General features: G+C 48.2%; 1 protein-coding gene across 1 annotated transcript; it reads left to right on the top strand.

The window, feature by feature from the left end:
- Positions 1 to 805: 805 nt before the first annotated feature.
- On the top strand, positions 806 to 23,268 carry LOC135810087 (FERM, ARHGEF and pleckstrin domain-containing protein 2-like; the record flags this gene model as incomplete). Its single annotated transcript, XM_065323552.1, is given in 35 exon segments — positions 806 to 1,119; positions 1,457 to 1,564; positions 4,801 to 4,840; positions 5,309 to 5,393; positions 5,843 to 5,887; positions 6,244 to 6,296; positions 6,708 to 6,781; positions 7,278 to 7,330; positions 7,779 to 7,863; positions 8,276 to 8,440; positions 8,791 to 8,873; positions 9,312 to 9,386; positions 9,743 to 9,835; positions 10,064 to 10,155; positions 10,572 to 11,371; positions 11,830 to 11,919; positions 12,168 to 12,301; positions 13,038 to 13,119; positions 13,488 to 13,589; positions 14,134 to 14,215; positions 14,499 to 14,549; positions 16,035 to 16,093; positions 16,479 to 16,550; positions 16,809 to 16,877; positions 17,858 to 17,941; positions 18,358 to 18,474; positions 18,680 to 18,766; positions 19,022 to 19,171; positions 19,646 to 19,754; positions 20,335 to 20,660; positions 21,072 to 21,368; positions 21,832 to 21,945; positions 22,251 to 22,310; positions 22,684 to 22,781; positions 23,034 to 23,268. Coding segments are annotated over 35 exon segments (4,206 nt in total). The 3' UTR covers positions 23,107 to 23,268.
- Positions 23,269 to 24,553: the final 1,285 nt, after the last annotated feature.

Raw genomic sequence — 24,553 nt, 5'->3', positions numbered from 1 at the left:
GCTATAGCGCTAGTACTGGAGTGTCGAATGCAATGTATTGGGGGGGGGGGGGACCGGGGGAGGGGGGGGGGGGTATGGACGACTCACGACCGGTGGGTCGACCTGGTCGACCGTTCCCACTCTTTTCACAGGTTTGTACACGGCTACACGTACTCAAGTACATGTAGTACAATACTCAACAGTACAAGGCTACATGTCATGTTTCGCCCACACTTGCTAGCTGGCCATGCATGGCAAGCAACTGTTACTGTTACTGTTACACTACAGTTACTAACTAACTAATTTATTTACTTACTGACATGTGTAGCGCCTAAGCCTATACTACAGCGCCTACGAAGCCGACCGCCCCATGCATGCGTGATGCATTGATCATGTTGATGGACCAGATAAACCTACATTTTAGGCCACTAGTCACTACTGGCACTAGTACACAGCTACAGAGTCAACCATGGTGAACAGACTCAGGTCCATGTCGACAGTAGATCTACAAGTGACCATGGTGACTCCACAAAAATTATTTTTACATCATCGCTACATCATGGATTCATGCTGCACATGTGCACATGTACATGCGGCTTAGAACTGATGTACTTCCGCGGCACGAGCTCGTGTTCCGTCGTGGTTTACCAGGTCTCAGAGGATAGCGCGATGACAGTTCAGCGAGAAACTGCTTGCACGAGTCATGTAGGTCATGTGCAGAGCGTAGGGACACGTCCTTTGTAAACTTTGCAGCTGCGTTTGCCAAGCTCAGGGATGTGACCAATGACAATGTGTTGGGCTTCATCATCTCGAGTCACAATAATTAATTCCCTACACGCTGGGTGAATCGAGATGTGGCCAACAAAGTTGCTGCTCCGCGCCAACCGGACTAGCAGCGAATAGCGAGGCCTAAACAGTAACTGCTAAAGTAAAGATAGCCCGCGATACACGTGCAGGTTCACAGCAGATTGAAACACATTGGTACTTGGTTTCCAGTTCGCTCCTGTCTCCATCTATCACCGTGCGAGCTGACTTACCATCATGCCAGGGAGAAGGAAGAGCAAAAACCCGAGTGCGAAAGGCTTGCTGACTTGTGAGATTGCGCTGTTGGACGATTCGAGCTTTCAGCAGGTCTACAAGGTAGGGAGAGTGAGACCCCGGGAATTTCGATTGCTACAGCGAGCTGGTGCTAGCACGGTTCGGCAACATTATTTTTGAAGTCATGTAAAGTTGAGCTTCATTGCACTGTATTGGCTGGCTGAGCGAGGCAAGGAACTGTACTCTTTACCAATGTGTAGCCAACCCTTGCCGTGACTAGAACTTGTAGAAGTTATTCTTTGGCAGTCCCCGTGGCGCCATAGATGGGAGAACAGCACGAGTCGTTTCCTCTGCGTGTGGCTATGTGTCGTGTAGAATTATTTGAGCTGCTGTGCATTAGCTGTGTTGGTGCTGCCGGTGATTTGTTTGTACCCCGCAGAGCAATACGCTTGGACAAGATGTGTTCGATGCAGTCTGCAGAACTCTCGAAGTCCTGGAAGTGGAGTATTTCGGCTTGCAATACAGCACAAGCACTGGCGTACCGGCGGTAAGTCTACAAGAAGGATACAAATTGCCGATTCGGAAGCCGCAAATGCTCGGACTTCAGAGTTTGCTAGCTCACACTAAGTCTTTTGATTGACTGGTACATGGTGATGTCCCGTTCGATCCCGTTTGGGGGAAATAGCCGATGGGCGTCTCAATGACAAAAAATGTTTTTGGTGAATGGCTTCTACGTGTTGCGTATTGTATGGAAGGAGAGCGACGGAGCAGTGACCAACCTCTATGGTCCGTGCGTGTTGTTCTTTGACCTTGGCGAGGTGTTGAGGACAGGGGGAGAAAGGCAACTGTGGGACTGTGGGGTACATGGTGCATGTGTGCGTACTTCCAGTAGACGTCTACGTGTGGCGACGTTCAGAAGTCTCGAGCTCGGGAGAGTGCTGGAGTGGAGGAGTCTTCTGTATCCCCATCTCTCCTTCTAGGATGTGTCGTCGATCGTATCTTTCTGGTCGCCGAGTGAATATGCTTAGTATTCTTGTTGTGAGCAGTTTTCGACTGTCCAAAACCCCTCCAAGGGGTCGGTAACAATGATCAGCGTGTGTCTGGTCAGCTGACTTCACCTTCATTCTGCTGGCGCGTGGCGTTGTTCGTGGTGTTCGGACGACTTGTGGCCTCACAGCTGATTGGAATGCTGGCGATAATTTTGAGAGCCCTTCTGGCTGTCCTCGTTCGCGTGCTTGTGCAGCTAAAATGTGTTAGTATTTTCTTCTAAATGTTGTAGATCTACAGTAGACGATCGTGTAGCGGTGTTATCATGGTTCTTACTTGTCGTGTTTCCTGACTTGCTCGCTACATTGTTGTATTGTTACTGTGACTGGATTCCATGCTACCCAATGCATGCCGGTCCAGCTCGGAAGCTCTCTCCGGATCTCCATCACCCTTACTTACTGGCCTTGAATTGCGAATGAAAAGAAAATTACAGTAGTTGTGCCTGCAGGCCAAACGTCAATCAATTAGATTCTAATATTCCTTTGTATGACACTCTTGGGTGCACTCATTGCCAGATGATAAAATGGAATGCTTTTGCTGGTGAATGTGTGCATGGGATGGAACTGACTCTCAGGTGGTCGTCTGTGCCATTGCCATTGGACTAAGTGTGAGGTGTTTGCAGCTCCTGGGTGTTGTGTTGGGGGTGTTGTGTTGGGGCGGTCCAGTTAGTCTCAGTCAAAGTTTCATTGCTGTAACTGGTTGTCCTGAGTTGGTCTGAGTTGTCCTGAGTTGATCTGAGTTGTCCTGAGTTCCGGTGATCATTATTTTATTGCAATTAGCTTGTCATAGTGTCGCTGGACATTCACTTCTCAAGTGTATTTACCCGCAGAACAGTTCACAGAGCACCATCATCCTCTCACAGCAGCACTGGCACTTGTGCCTGCCATTCAGGCTGGTCATGGACAGCGTGCATGGACAGCGTGCTGTTGGGCTTGGCGCCTTTCTGGCCAGCCTCTCACCACCCAGGCTGGCAGAAGTGTTTGCTAGTGGCACAACAAGCTGCCAGCACAGCTACTAAACTGCGAAAATATACAGAAGTACCCTGAGATTTTCAAGGGGATTGTTTGCTTGATTGGGTTGAGTGGTGAGTCTGTGGCCAATGAAAGCTTTCTTAGGGGTGATGGAAGATCATTGAAATGTGAGATTTGCTCTTTCCCCTTTGAAGTCTGGAGAGCACCTAACATAATGTACATCAATATCGAAACTAGTTTGAATAGCCAGGGACATGTGTATTGTGAGCAGGAGGATGACATTGGTGTGAATGGTGATGTGCATGCACGTAAAGTCATTGCACTGGGAGGTCTTGTGGGTGGTGTGGTAGGTGCAGCATTGCCATTGGGCCCTGGTCTCCAGCAGCCCTGTCCGGATCAGTGGAATCCGAATGGGGAGGGAAGCATGAGCCATGAGCACTATCTGGGATGTGATGTGCATGAATGCTGGCTTGTCTGCTGCTCTGTTGACACAATGATAGGCATGTCAACACAGCAACTGTCCTAACAGCCTGCAGCTACCGTCGTGCACTGTACACGACATCTCTCCTTGGGGATCCAAATCAATGGCAACATTCGTTCATCTTATTTGCGAATGGATTCAAGACGAAAAAAGTGAATTTCACCATCAGCTTATGTGGAAAAGTTGTACTATGCGTGATTAAATGCCCACTGGGTGAAGTTTCTGCTAAAGCAGCAGTTTGTATCAAGTGATGTAGCACAGTGTATTACAATTGTGGATGATGGTGAACACCTGGTAGTGTATCCGTCCTGACTGTGGGAGCTGACAGTCTGCGTGTTGTCTAGTTGTCAAGGTGGCCTCTCCAAACACTAGTGAAGTGTGCATTGGCCATCGGCTGCGATAAAGATCCTGTCTTTCCCAGTGATTAGTACCTGTCTGCGTAGCTGTCAAGATGTGCAAGATGCTGGCACGTTGGACACCGCACGACTGCCCACGGTGGGAAGTACAATGCTTGCAGCGCCGTGGGCCACGTTATACGCTTTGCAGCCTCTGGTTCTGTGTGAGCAAGCACATTATCTCTGTGTCGCCTCCCGTCACCAGTCACTGTTTTGACAAGCGCGTAGCACAGCGCCCTGCACTTTCTGACCGTCTGGCCAGGCTGCTTGCCGTCATTGATTCTTCCATGACAACACCACACTGCCGCACAGTATAAACCTTTATGTAGGCCTCAACACATCCAACAATAACTGAATGTGTATGCAGGGTAAAAAAACGTATGTTTCTTTTGTAATCTGATGTCGGTTCTTGTAATATTTGCAAGCAGTGATGGGAAACAATGATATTGTGTTATCCGGAGTGTAATAGTGCCCCTATGGATGCACGGCGCCAAGCTAGCATTACTAGGCCCTGGGTGTGCACTACACATCATGCTTGTAATGTGTGGTGTCATACATGTGCTGTTTTGAATGCTCGCATTAAAGTTTAAAATAAAGTCGAGTTGAATATAGGAATGCACATCTTACTGCTGCAAATATGGTAGTTGACACCTTGACTGACCGCTAATCGAGATCAGGAAACGTATTCATTCATTCTTGAAAGTGTTGGTGTGTGGTGTTTTCTTGAAGGCTGACACATGCTATTGCTCTTGTAAAGGTCTATACCCAGTTGTGATCGGTACTCTGACAGTTTGTGTGTTGTGTGTGTTTGTGTGTGTGTGTGTGTGTGTGTGTGTGCGCGCGCGTGCGTGTGTGTGTGTTTGTGTGCGTGTTTGTGTTTGTGTGACAGTGGCTGGACTTGACCAAACCAGTGCGCAAGCAGGCACCAGGTATGGTATGGTACACCAATTTGATCATTGCTATGTATGGATGCCGCACATAGCCGTTGATCAGTATAACAATAATTATGATACCGATGTATTCGGCAGTATTCCCTGTCATGCAGCTTGTACATTTGAGACTGCATGTGTGTGTGTGTGGGGCGGGGATTGTCAGGATGATTAAAGAAGCAACGCAACCGTGCATATCTGCACTTTGGAATCTGGTGGGGCTATTCCACATTTATGAATAATTTTCGTGGAACCAACCACTGAATGCTTCGTAGCTTCATACAGATTTGCTGACAGATGTGCTGAGTACTTGGGCCAATCTGATCTTCAACTTTGAGTTGAGCTGGAGGATACCCGAAGGGCCATGTTGGTAATGCCCCCACTTGGCCATGCGTATTGTTCACATTACACGTATGCACAATCTGATTGATTAATTCCACTTCTTGCAACCTTGCCGTTCTTGTACAGTTCCCAGGAGTGGAACGCTTCAGCTGGAGTTCCGCGTGAAGTTTTTCGTGCGGAATCCCAATCAGTTGCAGGATGAGTACACAAGGTGAGGGGCCCCACACTGATCCGCATCACTTTCCATCCTTTATGGCAATTGACTTTCATGGGCCTAGGCTAGAACATTCTATTGGTTCTTCATGTTTGAATCAAAGCCATGTGTTTGCCTTGTTCATGTGTAGGATTTTATAGGATTTCCGGATTGGACTTTGTAGGTCTTCTGGAACACCCTGTGTGATCTAGTTTTAACAAAAATTGTTTCAAAATAGCAAAAGTGAACAGCACCCCAATACGCCAAACTTATGGTTCGGATGTGTTCACGGACGTTACATGTTCGTGCTGCTGGCACTATTGCCCGCCCCCCCCCCCCCCCCCACACACCTCCCACTCCCCACTTTTTTCCGGGTGCTGTGAGAACAGTGTGTTGAATCATGCTATTTTCTCCATTGCCTTGGTGTGTGTGTGTGTGTGTGTGTGTGTGTGTGTGTGTGTTCATAGGTATCTGTTCGCTCTTCAGCTTAGACGTGACATTTACACGAAGCGGTAAGGGATACCACACACGCCCGTGTTACTCACTTGCGGCACCACTGCCCAGGATGTGTGGACATGCTCTTCTTGTGCATATACTCGTACTTGAACTTGCAGGAATATCTTATTGCATGAAACGTTGTACTCTTATGAAGGGTTATGATTTTTTTTACATATCCACAGGATTTTCAAACTAATTCACTCGTGCTACCAGCAACATTGAGGATACCATTGGTTGATGCCGCCGTTGATAAAGATGTAGTCTGCTTTATTGAGTGGGAACTATGCCTTATTGCATAGCAGGTATCATCAACGTGACACGACGGCTAAGGACATGTGTGTGTGTTGTGATCTTTCTCTTTTTCCTTCAGGTTGCCATGTTCTCACGAGCCTGCTGCAAAGCTGCTGGCTGTCCTGGTGCAAGGTAAACGGTTAATCCAGTGAAGGAATCCTGTTTCTGTACACTTCACTACTACAGAGTGGAGAGGCAGTTTCACTGCATGATGCCGCTTCCGTCGCCTAATCACATACACGCTTAGTGCACGGGCACCCACACATTACGCCGTTTCTGGGAGATAGCTCATTTGACCATCATTGTGCCTATTTGAAATCTGTTTTCCGTACCGGACCTTCAGACAGTGATTGACTCAAAGGTATATTGTATGAAAGTGCATGATCCAGGGCACCACCAAGTAAGCATGCCTTCCAGCATGTTGGGTCTTTTCTAACTGGCTGAGATTGGTACCAGTTTGCGTAAGCTGTCTACAAGTGTGTCGGAAGTGATGAATTTAACCTGCGTGACGTATGGTATTTACATCACGGTATGTGCATGCAGGTGACTTGGGTGACTTTGACCTGGCAGAGCATCGTGATAACTACACTACTGGCATTGACCTGCTTCCAGACCAGGTAATGTGCAACTGACTCAGTGGTATAACCCTGCGGATCCAGAGATTTCTACAGGAGGTTCCAGTTTAGCCAAGAATAGCTGATGGCTTCCAGTAGTACAATCGAGAAATTTTGGACCCCCGCCCCTTCACTGGATGATCATGCTTTATACTTCAGTTGTGTGCCGCTCGGAGTTACACATGTACTGTTGAAGCCTGACTCGACTTTGTTCATACTGCACACCCGTAGGTGCCTTCCAGCAGTGAATTTATTGTGACGCTGTAGCCGTTTGTGTGCACTAAAACCGTGTTGAAAGGAGACGGTGATCTCTTTGTTATACTATGCTACGCATGTTGCACTGATATACATTGTGCGGTGGGAGAAGTACAAGTATTCAAACATGTACACATCGTCGAGGTGAGTGAAGTTTGGGATGGTATGAGCTGCAGATGTATGGACCTGTAGTCCTTACCCGGCTGGCTGTGTGTGGATGTGATGATCGCTGTGTTCTATTCAGAGTGTGGAGGTGGTTAGGGCGGCAGAGGCGCACCACCAGTCGTCTTGGTGTCGGTGAGTACTGCTGTGGTGTACATGTACTTGTACCGGACATTCTTCACTGCAGCCACATTATATTCTCTCTGGCTGCTGGCCTGTGTAGAATGCATACATGTATAGACACATGATGCCGGAGTGTATAGCGTGGCACCCTCACAACAATTATCAGAGTGCCATCCACTTCATGTGAATCACAATGGCAACTTGGCACTGTGCAGATTGTGTGCAGATTGTGTGCAGATTGTGTCCAAGCTTGTATCTATGATGTTGTATGGCTGTTGACTAGTACAAGAAATAATATCCAAGTCATTTGAGTTTTTTTGTGCACTTATGGCGTGCCAATGCACTCTATGGTGGTGATACTGGCATACTGTGGTGCAGCAGTTAATGGCATGTTTCTCTCTCCAGCCGCTTTCATTGATCCTGCTCTCCGTTTTCTTTGTTTCTCCATGCTGCCCCCAAGGAACCTCACTCCTGCCGACTGTGACTTCATCTTTGTTGACATGGCACGTCGCTTGCCTCTCTATGGCCTGGAGAGGTACCCATTGGTATGCATTAGGACTTGGTCCTTATATGCACTGTTATATACATGGTGTATTGTGGTTACATTATTATGACATCATCATACCTAGTACCCCAGGCCCCCAGCTTAACCCTATGCCAGTACTTGCGTCACTCGCATAGTCTGACTTGGGCAGTGTGTACAGCATGGGCAGCAGCAGGACGTGTATGCCCTCCCTTCTTTGCTTTCATCTTATCTCTATGTGTTTGGCCACAGCTACTGGTTTTAGTTGATCCCACATGATGTTAGGGTGCCTCTAGAAGTATTTCTGGTTTGCTTTTGGCTTTGTGAGTCTCAAGAGAAAGGATATACTTAAACTGCTTGTGTTTTGTTCATGCAGTGTTGCTGTCTTGCTATGCTGACACTTGTTTCGTTCCCGGTGTGTATCTGTCCAACAGGATCCTGCGGGCACCCGAGGGCAACAGCACTTCTTAGCTTGCTCTTACGAAGGCATGTCGGTTCTTGTGTTTGACGAGCGGCCAAACTTGTTCTCCTGGCCTTGCATCAGCCGTCTGTCCTACAGGGGAAAGCGTCTCATTATGCACCTGCATAAAATGCCAAATGTAAGTTGCGTGATTGGTCACCACACCACTAGTCCGTTCATCAAGAGTTTCTGTCGTGTTGATTTTGCCGACGGATTTCAAGCAGCTGCTGTATTCAGAGTGGTTGCTTGCTGCCGCCAACGATTTCCCCATGTGGCTTGTTTGCGTACTCGGCATTGTTTGGTGGTGTAGCGTTGTTCATTCTTATGGGACTCTGTCAGGGGAACCGCCTGACTGCAATGGCTTACTCTAATCATTCTGCCGATTTTGCAAGACCTCTACATTTGTTTGTAGCTTGACACGGGTACCTCTTGGTAAGGTGCTTATTGGCTGCTGGTTGGACATTTTCCGGCTTTGTGATTGTATTGCAGGTTCCTGTGGGATTCCTGTTCGAGTCGAAGAAGCTCTGCAAACGGTTTTGGCGGTTTGCAGTCGAGCACCACACATTCTTCAGGTATGAATGAGTGATGATGTCATGTGTGATGATGTCATGAGTGATGATGTCATAACAGTGGTAGTCCGCAGCATACAGTGTGGCTTACTGGCGCAAGCACGGTACTGGCATATGTACACATTGCGTTTGACTGATATCCTAGTTCTGGGCAGCATCCGCTAGTTATCAGGCACTGAACGCACTCTGCTTGCCATGTCTATGTTTCATGGTTAAGAATTAAGAAGGACAGTGAGATTTGTCTGCAACCATGTACTCCGGTGGCTTGCTTCACTGAACTGATCTGTTCGCCAGGCTGGTGGGAATGCTTACAATGCTTACAATGTTGAGCTGGTGCATATGATGTGGGTACTGCGGGCAGGGCATACGGGCTGCTCAGGGCCAGGCTGTTGAGAATTTGTCTAACTGTATCACTTCCGTGCGGCCTGTTGGCCTCTGCAGGAGAGTGGCTCCACTGGGGAAAGGCGCTCACAAGAAACGGGATTTCTTCCGCACTGGCTCCAAGTATCGATTCTCGTAAGTGATGTGTTCACAGCTGTGTTGTCGAAGTTTGTCAGGAAAGTTTGACATAATATATCTCTACTGTATTCGTGCTCCTCTAGTCTGATGGTGGTGTGTAGAATATTCCTCTAGTCTGATGGTGGTGTGTAGAATATTTTTACTTAGTGTGACTTGCTCTGTTATTTCCTGCTCCAGGGATTTTCCCTGAATCAGCTGCAATTTTCAAGCATTTTGTGGTACCAGTAGGTATGCTATGCTCATCAATTTGCTCTCCAATAGTTTGCAACTGCAGGGTCAACTTAGAATTCTTGGTGATGCTTTCGATGGACTAACCCCCATGCCAATTCCTTTCTCTTAACTGTTATCTGCAGTGGTAGAACACAGTCTCAGATCATCAGGGAAATTCGGCAGAGGCACGATGTCGTTCTGCGTTCACAGCGATCAACTTCTCCTAGCTTCAAGCGGTTAGTGAGATTGTTTGCAGCCCTGTCGCTTAAAAATGAAAATGATTCGACGTTGTAACCCATGAAGTGAATCTTTATTTCATGTGCAAGTTTTGCTGATAGTTATGTCATTTATGTGTTCCCTCATCACCCTTTGCCTTGGCACTTCTGTTGACCGTCTAGTCTGCCATCATTTTGAGTTTGGAACTATACAACTCTCTGGCTGCTTTGTTGTCTCACTGGCTTCAGGTACTCCATGACCCGCTTATCATCAGCAAAGAGAAGCCTTGCTCTGGACAGGCATGGCCCGAAAACACCAGCAAGCCCGTCCAGCAAGTCAAGTGAGTCCAGCTCACTGTATTAGAGAGGTTAAGATGCACGTTATTTCTGACGCGACGCGAAAGCGCAGCTCGTGTTATTTGGCTCGCGCGTCGAAAAACAACGCGAGTGACCAGCTCACTTTGAAATTTGGAGTTTTACGCCCAATTTTACGTGAAATTGCGCGTCACGTTGGAAATAACATGCACCTTAACCTCTCTATTCTTTGCCCGAGCGATCCTGCATAGTAGTGATGCTATTTTGATAGTTTCATTGGACATACAATATGTATGCATTGAAGAGAGACACATGTACTGGAAAGAAAAACTGCCCCAATGCCGCTACATACAATAGCATTGAAGTTTCGCTCATTTTGTAATGCGTTTCATACCGGAATCCGACATTGTGTCTATGTGTTCTATGGTCTCTCTGTTCACAGCCGCTAGCCAGTTTGAATTTGTCCCAGCCGTGACCATCTCCCTACCGAGTCCCAGTGAACATAGCCAGAGTAAAGTAGAGTCCCCGGTATCGTCACCCAGCAGAACAGCTGTAGAGAATGCTCCCAGTGACCAGCCGCCGCCGCAGAGCATCACCAAGACGGAAGTGTCCACCACAAGACAGGAACCGACCTCCGAAGAGCGGCAGCCGGTCGAAGTGGCACCGAATGGCCACGTTCTGGTGCATCAAATCAGAGGCTCTTCATCGACTTCCCCAGTACCACCGGTGGACTCTGACCTCACGCCGATGAACATGTCGCCACGCGACACTGCAGCTAGTACAGGCGCCTTGGAACGGACATTCTCCAATCAGCTACGGGAAGGGCAGATCTCGGACCTGAGCGAGCTGGTGAGACGGTTTTCAACGCCGGACTTCTCGTCAGCGTTGCCCTCAACCAAATCAGCCAGCCCCAATGACGAGGAGGAGATAGGCCTTGAAGTGAGCAGGGAGACTGGAGACAGGGATGACAAGTCGGAGAGTGAGCTGGAACAAGATGATGATCGCACGCCGGCGGTCAGTGCCGATGAGTCTTGCATCAGTCCGCCGGAGAGCACCCTGGAGCGCCGTCGCACTGACAACCGCAATGAGACACGTCGAGTACAGCAGCGTGCATCACCATCCGTCAGGCCTACCTCTCGGACTAGCGAGATTAGCCTGTCGGACTCGTCTGATGACAATCTCTCAATGAGTGAGGAGCGAACTATCCGTGCTTTGAAGCGACGGTTAACTAGACACAGCAAGGTAAGGCTATCATTTATCACTTTCAAGTTTTGAGCCTCGAGTCCATGCAGTAATATTCTCCAAAGAGAGTTGATGAGCTCCCTCTCCCCTCTTAAACGTACAAGTACATCTCGCATGCCTAAAAATGCGATGACTATAGCCACAGATCACTGCTAGGCGCTGCATCTGCCACCCTGGTGCAATCAGGCATGGTGATGGCCTGGCACAAGCAAAACTTCTCTAGGCCGGTTGTGTTTCTCAACACAATTGTATAGGTGGTGGTAACGCAAATGTGCGGACGTTACCTACTTATCAGCAGATTGGCAACTTGCCATCATTGCTGGTCCAGTTGGAAGTCGTAAATTGTTATCTGATGGGAAACCGCCATAACGTCCTTTACAATCTTTGTCAATAGTAGAGGTCTGTACTAAATAGCCTGGCTACATTAGAACAGAGAGTGTCTGTGTTGTCCCGTACAGAAAAAGCCGGCGTCAAAGTCGTTCTACATCTCTCAGGAACTGCGCGACACAGAGCGGTCTTACGTTGCCGATCTGGACATGCTGAATGTGGTGAGTTTGCAAGTTTGGCAAGCTGTATTTACGTCTTGTGATCGTACTTGGGCAAGATGGTACATGCCGGGTGCTGTTGGATTTGTATTTATCTCCAGGCCGGCTCCACGGGTCGTACGTTGATTACATAACACACTGATCAGCCCACACTGGTGCAGTTTAGACTATGCGGGGATTGCATGGCTAGGTGGAGAGCACCCACTGTGCTTGCTCATGCTTTCATGTTCCTGGTCTTGGCGTTTTACTAGAAATTCCGCAATGCTATTCAGACGGCCGGCGCTCTGTCTGAGGAGAAGACGAACGAGCTGTTTGAGCAGCTGGATGATCTCTATGCCTTTCACATTGAGCTGTTGGTGGAGCTGGAAAACCGCATGGCCTTTTGGTGAGTAGACTAGAGCCGTGTCGTTATGAGATGTATTGAGGTGCTGGCAGATGTTCAGCATTTGATAATGTTGGTCTGTAAGCAGTATTGCAGTATATGAGTTAGTCTCTATTACCAAGGGTTGTTACTGAAGAGTGCAGTACGGTAGCACTCATGCTGCTTTCCTGGTGCTGGCGACTGGTCTGCAAATGGTGGCTCACTCTGGATGTGTGTGTTCACATGGCAGGGTTCTAGTCAGGCGCAGTGCCCCCTACTCATTTTCCGATTTTCGTGTTTTTCATGCAATTCAACGAAAATGCCGCCGAAAGTCACTATTAGATGGTTCATAAAGGCACATTTGTCTGGGGCGAAGTCGGGGATTCGCCCCATACGTTGCATTTAGCGTGGCAAGACAATATTGGAAAGTGGAAAAATGGGATACCGGGTAACTGTTTCGCATGCCCCCCTACTATTTTACCTGGCTAGAACCCTGCATGGGCATGTATATTATATTATGTGTGTTTGTGTGTGTGTGTGTGTGTGTGCGTGTGTGTGTGTGTGTGTGTGTGTGTGTGTGTGTGTGTGTGTGTGTGTGTGTGTGTGTGTGTGTGTGTGTGTGTGTGTGTGTGTGTGTGTGTGTGTGTGTGTGTGTGTGTGTGTGTGTGTGTGTGTGTGTGTGTGTGTGTGTGTGTGTGTGTGTGTGTGTGTGCATGCCTGTGTATTACATTTACATTACATGATACATGGTATGCTCCAGGGAAGGAAGATCGCCCGATCATGATCCGACACACTACGGATACATCGGTGATATCATGGCAAAGAGGATGTCTGGCATGCGTGTAAGACATAACACACACACACACACGAATGCATGCGTGTAAGGCATAACACACGCATCAATACAGCACAATACAGCACACATCCTCCTCCTGATATTTGTGGCAGCTGGGGAATGAATCACCTGCTGTTCACAAGAATTTGAAGAAATGATCTGAGTCTAGTCATTGCCACATAAAGCCATACTCGCATTGTTGAATGGACATACTGCACCTTGTGTAAGCTACCACAATACGTCCAGAAAATTTGCCTTGGGGGAAAAAGGTTTGCGACCACTTCTCATCTCACTAAATTCCACAATTTAGTTATTCCTCTTTTGTCATCCTGCTGAGCAATAGGTGAACACCGTGTCTCTTTCACTCTATTCCAGATCTACACACCCTACATCATGGACCAGAGCCGTCTTCTTGGACTTGTTCAGCAGTGGGCGGATGAGAACGCCAAGTTCCGAGATCTCTATAACAGCTTTGAGGTACGTATTTCCCCGAGCTCCTTGAACAATTTCATGTTCGATGGGCGGCATACCAGCTAAGTCAGTGAACAATACCTGACACTACATTTCTGCAAGGAAACAAAAACAGAATCTCCATTATTTATATAAGACTGAAAAGCCGAGGTCTTGACGTGTGCGTTTGATGATGAACGCCTCTTATCAGACGCCATGCGTTGTTGTACTTCTCCACCACGTTCAGTGCTCAGTCTAAGCCCAGGTGTCACGATTGCCAAGCAACAGCGAGTATTTCTGGATACCGCAGGGAGAGAGGGAATTTGAAACGCTTGAACGATTTGATCATCAAGTAACTGTTGAATTGACTGTAGGGGGCCTACCATAACGAACACGTGAATCAAACAGAATCAGGGAGATGCGAGCTTTCATGCACACGTGCTAGCATGAACAAGAGTACTGCCTAGCGAGGAGAGTGCTGAATGTATGTGTGAGGAGTGCACATCTACTCATGTAACAAGTGCATGGTATTTCTTAGACTGTTCCTGTCTATGTTCCTTATGACTTACAGGCAGAGCAGTGTCACTTGCCACTACTGGAGTTCTTCAACCGACCAATGCAGCGCATGGTTCACTACAAGCTACTGCTTGGTCGTAAGTCGACACGATAGGAATAGCGTTTATTATGGCAGCCATGATGAAGCAGAGTACTTTTTTTGGCGTGGTTCGAGTGCACGTGTCACTGTGACAATCTCCTGCGGAGGATTCCATCTGTCTCACGTTTCTTTGCAGGGTGACCATTGAGCTTCCGTGCAGGGACAACAGAAAAGAGTTGTGCATGTTCAGCTGTGTACTGCTGGTCTGCACGTGCATGACCTTGAAGAACTGGTTTGGAGTTTGGAGTGTCTGATTTCCTATCTTCTCCGTGTTGCTCCAGGCCTGATCAAGACCTATGATCCATCCCATCAGGATATAGAGAATCTAAAATGTAAGTAAGCCCGGGCTGGATAGTGTGTATGTAGATGTGTGACTAGCGAATATGTAGCAGACGGAGGGGGGATGGCAAATCCACAAAGTCCTAGCCTACTACTTGGTCCGCCAAGTTAAAATTGGCGCTCATCTTCTCACTTGGTTTTTCGGTGTTCTGCCTATGTGACACGGCATGGAACCACCGATTCACCATCCGAGCATAACCATTGACCATTACATCCGACGACATGACAGCACACACCATCACAGAAGTTGCGATCGGTTCGTTTGAGTCTTTTTGACGGAGCTGCCGCCGACGAACACTTCCGTCCGCGCAAGAAAACACTGCAACCTCCGCTCGAGTCCATAAAATAGGTCAGGGTGTTCGCATTTCAGAGCAATGGAGAATACAGTTTCTGTCTACTTCCAGCTGTCTGATGGCAAGGATTGTGTACCCCGGGGAGGTATAGAAAAGCTGAAAAAGCGCTTCGCAAGCTTGAATTTCAGTGCTTGCACAGTACAGCGCCTAGTGAAGGGCTATCACCAGCAAATCGCTGATGAAGAAACTGCAGCTCATGTCATCTCCAGAAAGTGAGACCAATCCGGCGGACACACTTTGAAGCTCACAGAGGACAGGGCAAAGGAGCTAATCAAAATAGACACGAAGTCCTGAGTGAGGGAAACACTCGTGCAAAGGACTTTCAAGAAACTAGCCGAAAAGCCTGGTGCACGGCGTTAGGACTTAGGTGCAGTACGCACAGGTGCTACATCAAGCGGAAGCTATCACTGCGCTGCATGTAGATCTACAAGCACCACCAGCGGCTCGCGTGCGTGCGGATCAGCAAGTACGACAAGCGCAAGAGGCGATTTGAAAAAAAGGACACTGATATGGCGTTGCCTTTTTGTCTAAAACAAAGTCGCATTATTGCGACGAACGGGGATAACACTTACAGCCAACATGCGGGCAGTCTCACTCAGCTTCTCATCGGCAAGGTGACAGGCATGCACTGCCTTTGAGCGTGATTCGAGACGAGGAGAAGTGGAACAAGCTAAGAAACGTGCAGCAGCTGTCCGGATCGAACGTTTTGAGCTCTTCCTCCAGCGACGATAGTGGCGAGGAGGATGTGTAACTTGCTTGAATTTTCGACTGAGTTGCTTACTGACATGTAAATAATCATGTACATAGTGCTTTGTGATCGTGGCTTGCTTCTAATATTCGTATTTCCTTCCTGAGACAAGTGTGAAGATAAGCGCCAATTGTAGCTGGGCGGACCAAGTACCTTTCAATATTTCCCAAGAGGCTTGTCTTGGTCTTTCTGGTGTGTTGAGGGCCATACGCATATGACAGTGTTTGTGCAGGAGCTACCATGATGTTCGTGTATGCCTGTTATACCTAGATTGCTGGTTTTGATACGCTGCTGACGACGTCGACGTTATTAATATGCTCAGCTTCTTTGAAAGGGATGTTCAAAAGGATGTTTGTTTTACCGTTGTTTGTGCACAGCTGCTCACCAAGCTGTCAGCGATGCTGCAGACTATACCAATCGGCAGTGCAGGATTGCTGTGAGCCATGCATGTGTTTACTGGTGTATGGAATGAATACAAGAGATGCATGTAGCTTCGGAGTAACTTAGAGACGTTTTAGATTTATACCTTGCTAGACCTTATGTGTGGAATGCAAAAGATGTAATGAGTGCGAGTTAAAGTAATGTTCATGATGGCCTTTTCCCTTTTGGCTATACTCTTGGCCTCTATCCCATTTTGACCAGAGCAGTACTGATGGTATTCTGTTTGAGGTGAGAACCTGCCATTTTCCCGTATGATGAATACAGAGTCCGGCACTTTGCCGGGGCGGAATTCTGTGTGCTGTGGCTGGCATGTTAGTGTATCTTCCTATTGAAAATTTGAAATAGCAACTGTGATTATGGTTCTTCGTGTGTGTGTACAGGAGAATGAGAAGAAACTCGAGGAGCTGCAACGCGAACTGTCCGGCATAGAGAACTTGGTGAAGAAGGGAAGGGTAAGCTGGAGAAAATACTTGGCAGTTGACATAGCTCAGGTGCATATTCGTTGCCATGGTCAACAATAATTTGAGTACTAGTACTCCAGCAGGATGATCACATTTTCCCAGTCTTGTAACTACATGTATCACTATCGATCACATTTGCAACCGCCCGGCCACCGAACATAAGATGTCAATGTAATGCTGGGGAGACTCCTACACTAATTTCATTACTCAGAGATTCTGTTATTCTTGCTTTGGAAATATTCCTTGCAGTATCTAGTGCGGGAAGGTCGCCTGCTGAAGGTGGGCAAGAACGGACCGAGACAACGGCACTTCCTGCTAGTAAGTTGATAGTCTGCAAATGTACCAGTGTGCATCAAGATACATATTAATCACAAGAGAGAGAGAGAGAGAGAGAGAGAGAGAGAGAGAGAGAGAGAGAGAGAGAGAGAGAGAGAGAGAGAGAGAGAGAGAGAGAGAGAGAGAGAGGGAGGGAGAGGGAGGGAGAGGGAGAGGGAGAGGGAGAGGGAGAGGGAGAGGGAGAGGGAGAGGGAGAGACAGAGACAGAGACAGAGACAGAGACAGAGACAGAGACAGAGACAGAGACAGGAGAGAGACAGGACAGAGACAGGACAGAGACAGAGACAGGAGAGAGAGAGAGAGAGAGAGAGAGGAGAGAGAGAGAGAGAGAGAGAGAGAGAGAGAGAGAGAGAGAGAGAGAGAGAGCTGTGTTTGCAACTGCGTGAAACTCGGAGTTGCAACACAGCTTCCCCTGTCTCTCTTGTGTGGAAGGATCTGCCCTATGGGAGTTGAGAACTCTTCGATCAGTGGAGCACGCTACTTGATTATGTGTTAATCAGCATTGTTCTGTTTCACAAGTGTAGATATCAACACGGAGGAAGGGCAGTATGAGGAATGCCAGAGCCTGTCCAGTTCACACGTTCTAACCAATACCTGTTCTTAATAAAGCACAGAACAAGGTCTGGAATGCTTGGATTTTGAGAGTAACTAGGGATGCAAAGCGTACCAAAAACCTAGCTATTCCCTGGCAATGCTCTCGCCTGTTAACGGTGGAAGAAGTGCAGACTGCAATTTCACAAACACAATCTGGCATCTTGCGGGGATGACAAAGCCGGCATCTACTGGAGAATACGGCCAGGGAGAGTTCCATGTAGTTTTCTATCCAGCGAAAAGGAATTGATCTCTGAACCTCACAAGCTTAGGATGCTGATGTGGTTGTGAATGGCGAGAAAAGGCAAGGTTATGGCTTCCTGTTAAAACTTTTCTGTTTGTGTGTGCGGCATTAATGTGTTCTTCTCCAGTTCAATGACTTACTGTTGTACGTTACACCGCGAGCTATCGGCCTTCCCCAGGTCAAGTCAACCATCTCCTTGAAGGACTCCAGAGTGAGTGCATGTAAATGTGCACAAGACATGTGTGGCGACGGAGGGCATAGTCTGCCTTGTGCGAATTCTTGCTACTGGGCTTACCAAGCCCTGGAGTGAGGGATTGTACCGGGGTATCAGTGTCTTTGACAGTATTATACACCAACTAGGCAAACAGTGTACCTTTCGGCATCAATGTCACAACCGGTGCAAAGAGCATGAATGTTTCGTCTTATTTGAGAGCCCCGCCTGGGCCAGAATATTTGTGTGGACGAGCGTCAATACCCATGTGCCAACTCTAACGGATTGATGGTGCTACTGTTGCTGCTGCTGTTGCTGCTGCTGTTGCTGCTGCTGTTGCTGCTGCTTCTACTGCTGTTGTTGCTGCTGCCATCATTATCGTTGTCATCACCGTTGTTTTGCAATGTGTTTTGCAGGTGGAGGTATGTCAGGACGGCAATCCGTATGGCGAGAATGCCTTTGCGTTCTTCACGCGCAATAAGTCCTTCTTCCTCATCGCACGCTCAGTGAGAGAGCGGGACGTGTGGGTGGAGGTACGTGTATCTGCATATGTGGCGACACGTGGCGTGCAGTGACCGCGAGCCTTGCTGGTACAGCATGTTTGATTGTGTGTAACTGATTGCGTTGGGCATTACCAGGCGCACGCGGAGCACATGAATTGTTTGGGACCATGCAGAATCTCTCACAGGAATGGTTGTTCGGTATGAACCTTTGTTGTTTCCCTCGTGTACCCTACAGGACATCAACTCATCCATTGAAGACACGAATGGCGCGCCGGACTCGTCACGGACACCCTCTGTATCCGACTTAGGACAGATCAATGTGGTAAGGTGGCTTGTCCATGTCAGCAGTGAGCATAGTCCGTGCAGCTGCCTTTAACTCCAACAATCCTAACATGTCGACATACCAGACATGCATTATTCTCAAGACGATGTCTTCAGTTATGAGTTTGCGTATTGCATGTGCGAGTATATCTTACTGCCGATCTTGTGTTTCACCGTCAGAGGCGATGTCCTTGTGCTTCATTTGGCTCCTTTCCTTATTTTCCCTGTGGCTGTAATTTGATATTGTTGTGTGCAGTCAAGTAACGTGTCTAGCCTGCAGTCGACCGAGAACATCGTTCTGTCTGCACCACTGCTGCTACCGTTTGAAATGTACGATGAGTGCAAGCGCTGTAGAGCGGAGTTCACGTTGACTAAGCGTAGGCACCACTGTAACGGCTGTGGAGAGGTGAGTACCGTAATTTCCCCCAAATATAAGCCGCCCTCCCGTTTTCCGATCCGAGTCATATTGGTTATGATCAAGACAAGAGTTTGACTTCCGTTTCTAATTGGAAAATCCAAGGCACTATGTGTTGTGAGCAAATACCTTGCTTGCGTATCGCTGTTGGTCATCTCAGGTTCAACAGTACAGATAAATCACCGAGTCCGTGACCGTAGCACATCACGCCTTCTGCGCTGATAAGTTTCAGCATTGGTCACCATCCATCCATCCAGGACATCCGTCCATCCATCTGTCCATCCATGTATCCATCCATCCATGTATCCATCCATCCATCCATCCGGGCCATCTTTGTGTTATGTAACTGGACTATCATGAGAAGTTCACATTCAGCCGTGCCTCACTGTGTGTGTCTGCAGGTAATGTGCTCCACGTGTCTGAAGCATTCGGCCGTGCACTGTGTGTGTGTGTGTGTGTCTGCAGGTAATGTGCTCCACGTGTCTGAAGCATTCGGCCGTGCTGCCGTTCTACGGCACGGTGAAGAAGCGACGCGTCTGCCGAGATTGCTACCAGAAGTTCCAAGCTTTCCGCAGTGAGTTGGATTACAACTGGCACTGGCTAGTAGAGTGTAACTGAGTTCGAAGTACATTGAAACCAGTAAAGATCACTGCAGCACTAAAGACCGCTTTATCTGGCTCCAAGGGGTGGTTGTGAGTCGTAGGTTTTACTGTACATTGAGGGACCTTCGAAATGTGGTCTCTGTTACCAGGTGGTCTCCTTATCCAGGGTCATTTCACTGGAAATAGCATCCCTTGATCCTGGTTTCAGTGGTCTTCTTGGACAGGTGGTTGCCTTATCCGAGTGGTCGCCTTGACAGGTTTTACGGTGCATGTTCTGTGATTGGCAATGTTGACCTGAGCAGTGAAGCACCACAATGTGATCTTGTGAATGTAGCAAATTCTACTTGCAATTGAATATTTTCCAGATATGGGTGGAAGATTTTACAGCCATTCGTTTAGAATATCGGACAATGGTAACTAGCACGACTAGGCAAGTAGTCAGCATGGAGTGGCTTTGCAGAGCTTACAGTACGGTCCGGGTGCATCATGCGCTCATTTCTAATCTCCACACTCTGTTGTGTTTGCTGTCTTGATCTGTTGCGCGTCCAATAGGGAGTGATAGCAAGGATTTGACGGAGACTCTCGCCTCCGTGTCGACCAGCGCTGCTTGGAAGACAAAGCCAGGCAGCAACTCGTACAGCAGTCCCACACACAGCTACGCCAGTGGCAGTGGTCACGAGGACCTGCGCTCGTTCAGCATCCACGCTCGCCTGTCCAGCGACACAACGGCCAGCCGTGGTTCGCTGGTGTCTGACGAGGGTAGCATGTGGAGCAGCGATACAGCGTCGCGTACGGGTAGCTTCAGGGGCGGTGTGCGTGTCTCCATGCCCAACGGCTTAGATGCCTACCCTGGAGAGTCGCTGACCGAGCTCAGCGAGGTAAGTCTAAATCCTCGATGGTCTTTCATAATACGTAGTACAACTGTGGACTATTAGGTTATGTTGTTTCACACTGGGTGCACCATTCGTATTTCACTACAACTTATCTGTAGACTTGCTTCTGCTGATCTGAGCAGTCAAGCAATGTGTACAACATGCCATCAACGAAGGGTAGTGTTCCAGCGGTTTTATCCGTGTTTTTTTTCAAACGCCCGGAGCTGGTGTTGGTTGCCGCATAGACCCGTGTCGTTAGTGTGCAGTGTCACGTGTAAGATGCAATTTGAACACAGATATTCTGATTATAAGATGGTGAAAATGCGGGTCACTGCTTGTCAGTCTGAAGGACGTTTCGCCGTGAAAGTCACCTACAGTACATTGTATCGGCATTTCTCTCCCGTCTGCCCTGAACAGATACCTGATGAGGTCCAGGCTGGGAATACTTCACCACCACCTCAAGCCGACACTCCTTCTCCTTTAGCAGGCGAAGGCAGTGGTGCTGGTGCTGGTGGTAGTGGTGGTGCACGTGCCAGAGCACAGACAATGGATCCACACCTGGTCAGTGCCAAGAAGAGCATGGGCATGCCGTTCAGAGGTCCGTCCATGTCACCGCTGCGGCGCAACACGTCGCTGCGTTATGACACGGCCAAGCGCATGCGTCAGCGCAACCAAGGTGTCCTGGATGATGAGCGTATGCTGTCATCAGTAGCAGTGAGTGATTGTAGCAGTATAGTGGGATGATGGGATGCCCTTTGTGGTGTGATCTTACTTTTTGGAATCTGTTAACGTTATCATCCAAGTTTGTGACTCTTTCGGGGTTTCTTTGCTTTTTTGTTTGTTTCTGTGAGTGGCCTTCCTACCGTAGTCTATTTCCCCAGTTCTATTGCAATCGTACAGGGGGAAATCCATGTCATAAGTTGGGTGTCTCTGGGATCTCCTAGTCTGTGAAATTCTGATTACTTCACTCTATAGCTGTTCTTCTGCTCTCTGTGTCTGTGTCCGTCTCTCCTTCTGTCTGTCTGTCTGTCTCGGTAAATCCAAAGCTGTGGTCTCCCTCCTTCTGTCTGTCTGTCTGTCTCGGTAAATCCAAAGCTGTGGTCTCAGCAGCACACTGGCTCTCTACCCATGGGCACGCACCACCGTACTAACAATGATACTGTGCTTTCTCGTACAGAACCACATGAGCGGGCATCTGCTGTGCAAGCTACACGAAGTGGAGGGTCACCCGTGGAAGCGCTACTGGGTGGTGTGCACCAGCTTCAGCCTCTTCTTCTACAAGACCCACCACGTAAGAGAAGTGTACATGCAGCTCAGGGCAAGTACAATGTTCACCGTTTATTCGGTGTTTTCTTCACCAGTCTTCTAACCTGATAGTGGAAGCCAGACGTAAGTGGTAGCCAGACAGAAATTGCTCACCAGTCCTATACTTCATTGATAACTGGCTATAACCTCATTGGAGAACCCGTGAACCCTGCAGACAAGCTGTATACAGAACTAGTGGTGCATAGCACTGTAGCATTACACGGCTGGAGTAACTGTTCTTGACCTTAACACGTAGAACTGTGTGTCTCCCGTTTGGTTCCCCCCGTGCAGGAAACCAAACCACTGCACACTATGGCTCTGCCTGACTATGAGTTCAGCGTGGTTGGACCGGTACGTATAACACTCGGTGTATGATCACGGATACTCTGAACTGTATTGATGACTCCATCACTCCTATAATATTATGAGTTGAATATGGCATGATTGCTCACACAGGCGGAAGCAAAGCTGTGCATGCTCATCGCCGTTGTCACTTACCTGGTTTGACCGGCCACTGAGTGACACCAACACTTCTCGCTTCAGGCTTTACCGATGTTGTTCCGAATCACTTAGAAGTCATTACAGTATACTGTATATGAGTTCAACAGGGGAAGACCGGGATCGGCGAGGAGTAATGGCAAACACAACTGGCTGAACTTCAACACCGTTGTAATACATGCATGCCTTTTTCTGATTGTATTTGCCGCTGTGCCTGCTGCCGTAGACTGATGGAGCTCTCTGCGAACTGCCACACAGCTTCAAGCTCAGCAATGGCAGCAGTGCCAGTTGTTTCGTCTCTGACAGCTCGCATGCGCTGGACAGGTAAGCCTAGGCAAGGAAGAGTCCAGTTCTAGACTGGTGTTATACTCTTTAAGGTACCGGTATGTCTTTCATATGGTGTCCTTGCCGCGTCATGTGTCCTGTTTGGCTGCTGCACCATTTTCGGAATGGGATTTATTATCCTAGGCATGTGAAATAGTGGCGTCCGTGCGCATCTGGAAGCTAGGTGTCCCTGCCCCGAACGCATACCCCATCATTATACTGATGTTGCTATTATATCTGTTGCTTCTGCAGGTGGACGGAGGTCATCACGAGCTGTCGTGCCGGGCCCAGCCGAGGGTCGACGTACCACATTATTAACGCATAAACGAACCCCCGCTATCGTCTTTGCCTTTCAAATTTGGAAACCTTTTTTTTTCTTTTTCAAACGTTCACAGGTCTATTGTTAACCGTTTATTTTCCTCTTCCTGGACATAGGGTGAATGGCAATTTTGAGTAATTTAAATTATAAACGATCTTCTAGCTATCACTGCTGAGGTGCATTCTGAATTCAGGCCTTGGCGTACTCCCCGAAGACTCTGCGACACCACGCCAGGGTGGTGCATCCAGAACGCTGCGTTTCAGAGCATTATATTGATCTACATGTATTTCTTAAAGAAAATACACTGTCTTTTTAAAGACAAATAGTGATAGTCAGCAGTCTTAACAGTTCACTAAGACAATACAAAAATAACCCCGAAACGAATGCAAGCAGAGCGCTGAGTAAGGACGGTACATGAGTAGAGCGGACAGGATGACACTGGGGTGTGGCAGTATGGCACAGATTGCATGACACTGGGTTTGGCAGTATGGCACAGATTGCATGACACTGGGTTGTGGTCTTGTGGATTTAGTGTGGCGGCTTTCTGTTAAAAACGGATAAATCGGTAAAAAATAGACCAAACCTAGAGCAGCGGAAGATGAGCCGGGGAGTTACATGAAAAGTAAGCTGAGGCGGTTTCATGAGTGTACCGTTAGTACCTGGCAGGTTTGGCTGTTTAGGGTGCAAGTCAAGGTCAGTGTAGCATGGCATAACTCGGTATGGGCAGCTTGTTTCACCTAGGATTCAAGAGGCCACAAATCAGCGGCTCGGTTAGCACAGCATGCCAGAGAGGAACTGGTGATAGTCACGATGATGTCATACTCAGTACTGTTCATGCTAAGCTAGAGATGCCTGCACAGCACAGTGCCAGCGGCATGGCTTGTCTACATGATGGCATGTGTATGGCTGCGTTGGCGGCGGCATATGATCGGTTTCTTACTGTTTCTGTTTGTGAGCATGACGATAGCAGGCTGTGGTTGATTCTCTCCGGTAGTCTTTCATTTGCTCACTCTCCGCTCTCAGCTGGCCATGTACCACTGAGTCTCGAATGCCTGGTAGACATGCTGCAGATGCTGGAATCGGTTACATTGCTCCGGCAGGTTGAGTGACACGGACTCCAGTGACGTGCATAGTTTGGTCAACCTGTAAGGCATTCAGGAGTGCACGCGCATACACACAGCACCACACAACACACATGAGATAAGAACAACAAGCTATGCCCGTGCAGGTGTGCTATACAAACAGGGCAAGTTGGGTTATCACGAGCTGAGCAAAGCCAGCGTTTCTGGAAGCACTAGCGGCTATACAACAATGAGTATTTGAGGTGTTTCGTTTTGATTTAATAGCACCACAAGCAAATTAAAGTCTATACAAGATGAACACAGTCACAACAGGGTGAATTGCTTCTGATTTGCCCTCCCAACAGTCATCTGCAATGTCCACAAGACTCGCA

The sequence above is a fragment of the Sycon ciliatum genome, chromosome 2 (genome assembly GCF_964019385.1).
Source record: "Sycon ciliatum chromosome 2, ocSycCili1.1, whole genome shotgun sequence".
NCBI lineage: Eukaryota > Metazoa > Porifera > Calcarea > Leucosolenida > Sycettidae > Sycon > Sycon ciliatum.
This window is presented reverse-complemented; position numbering and strand designations above follow the sequence as displayed.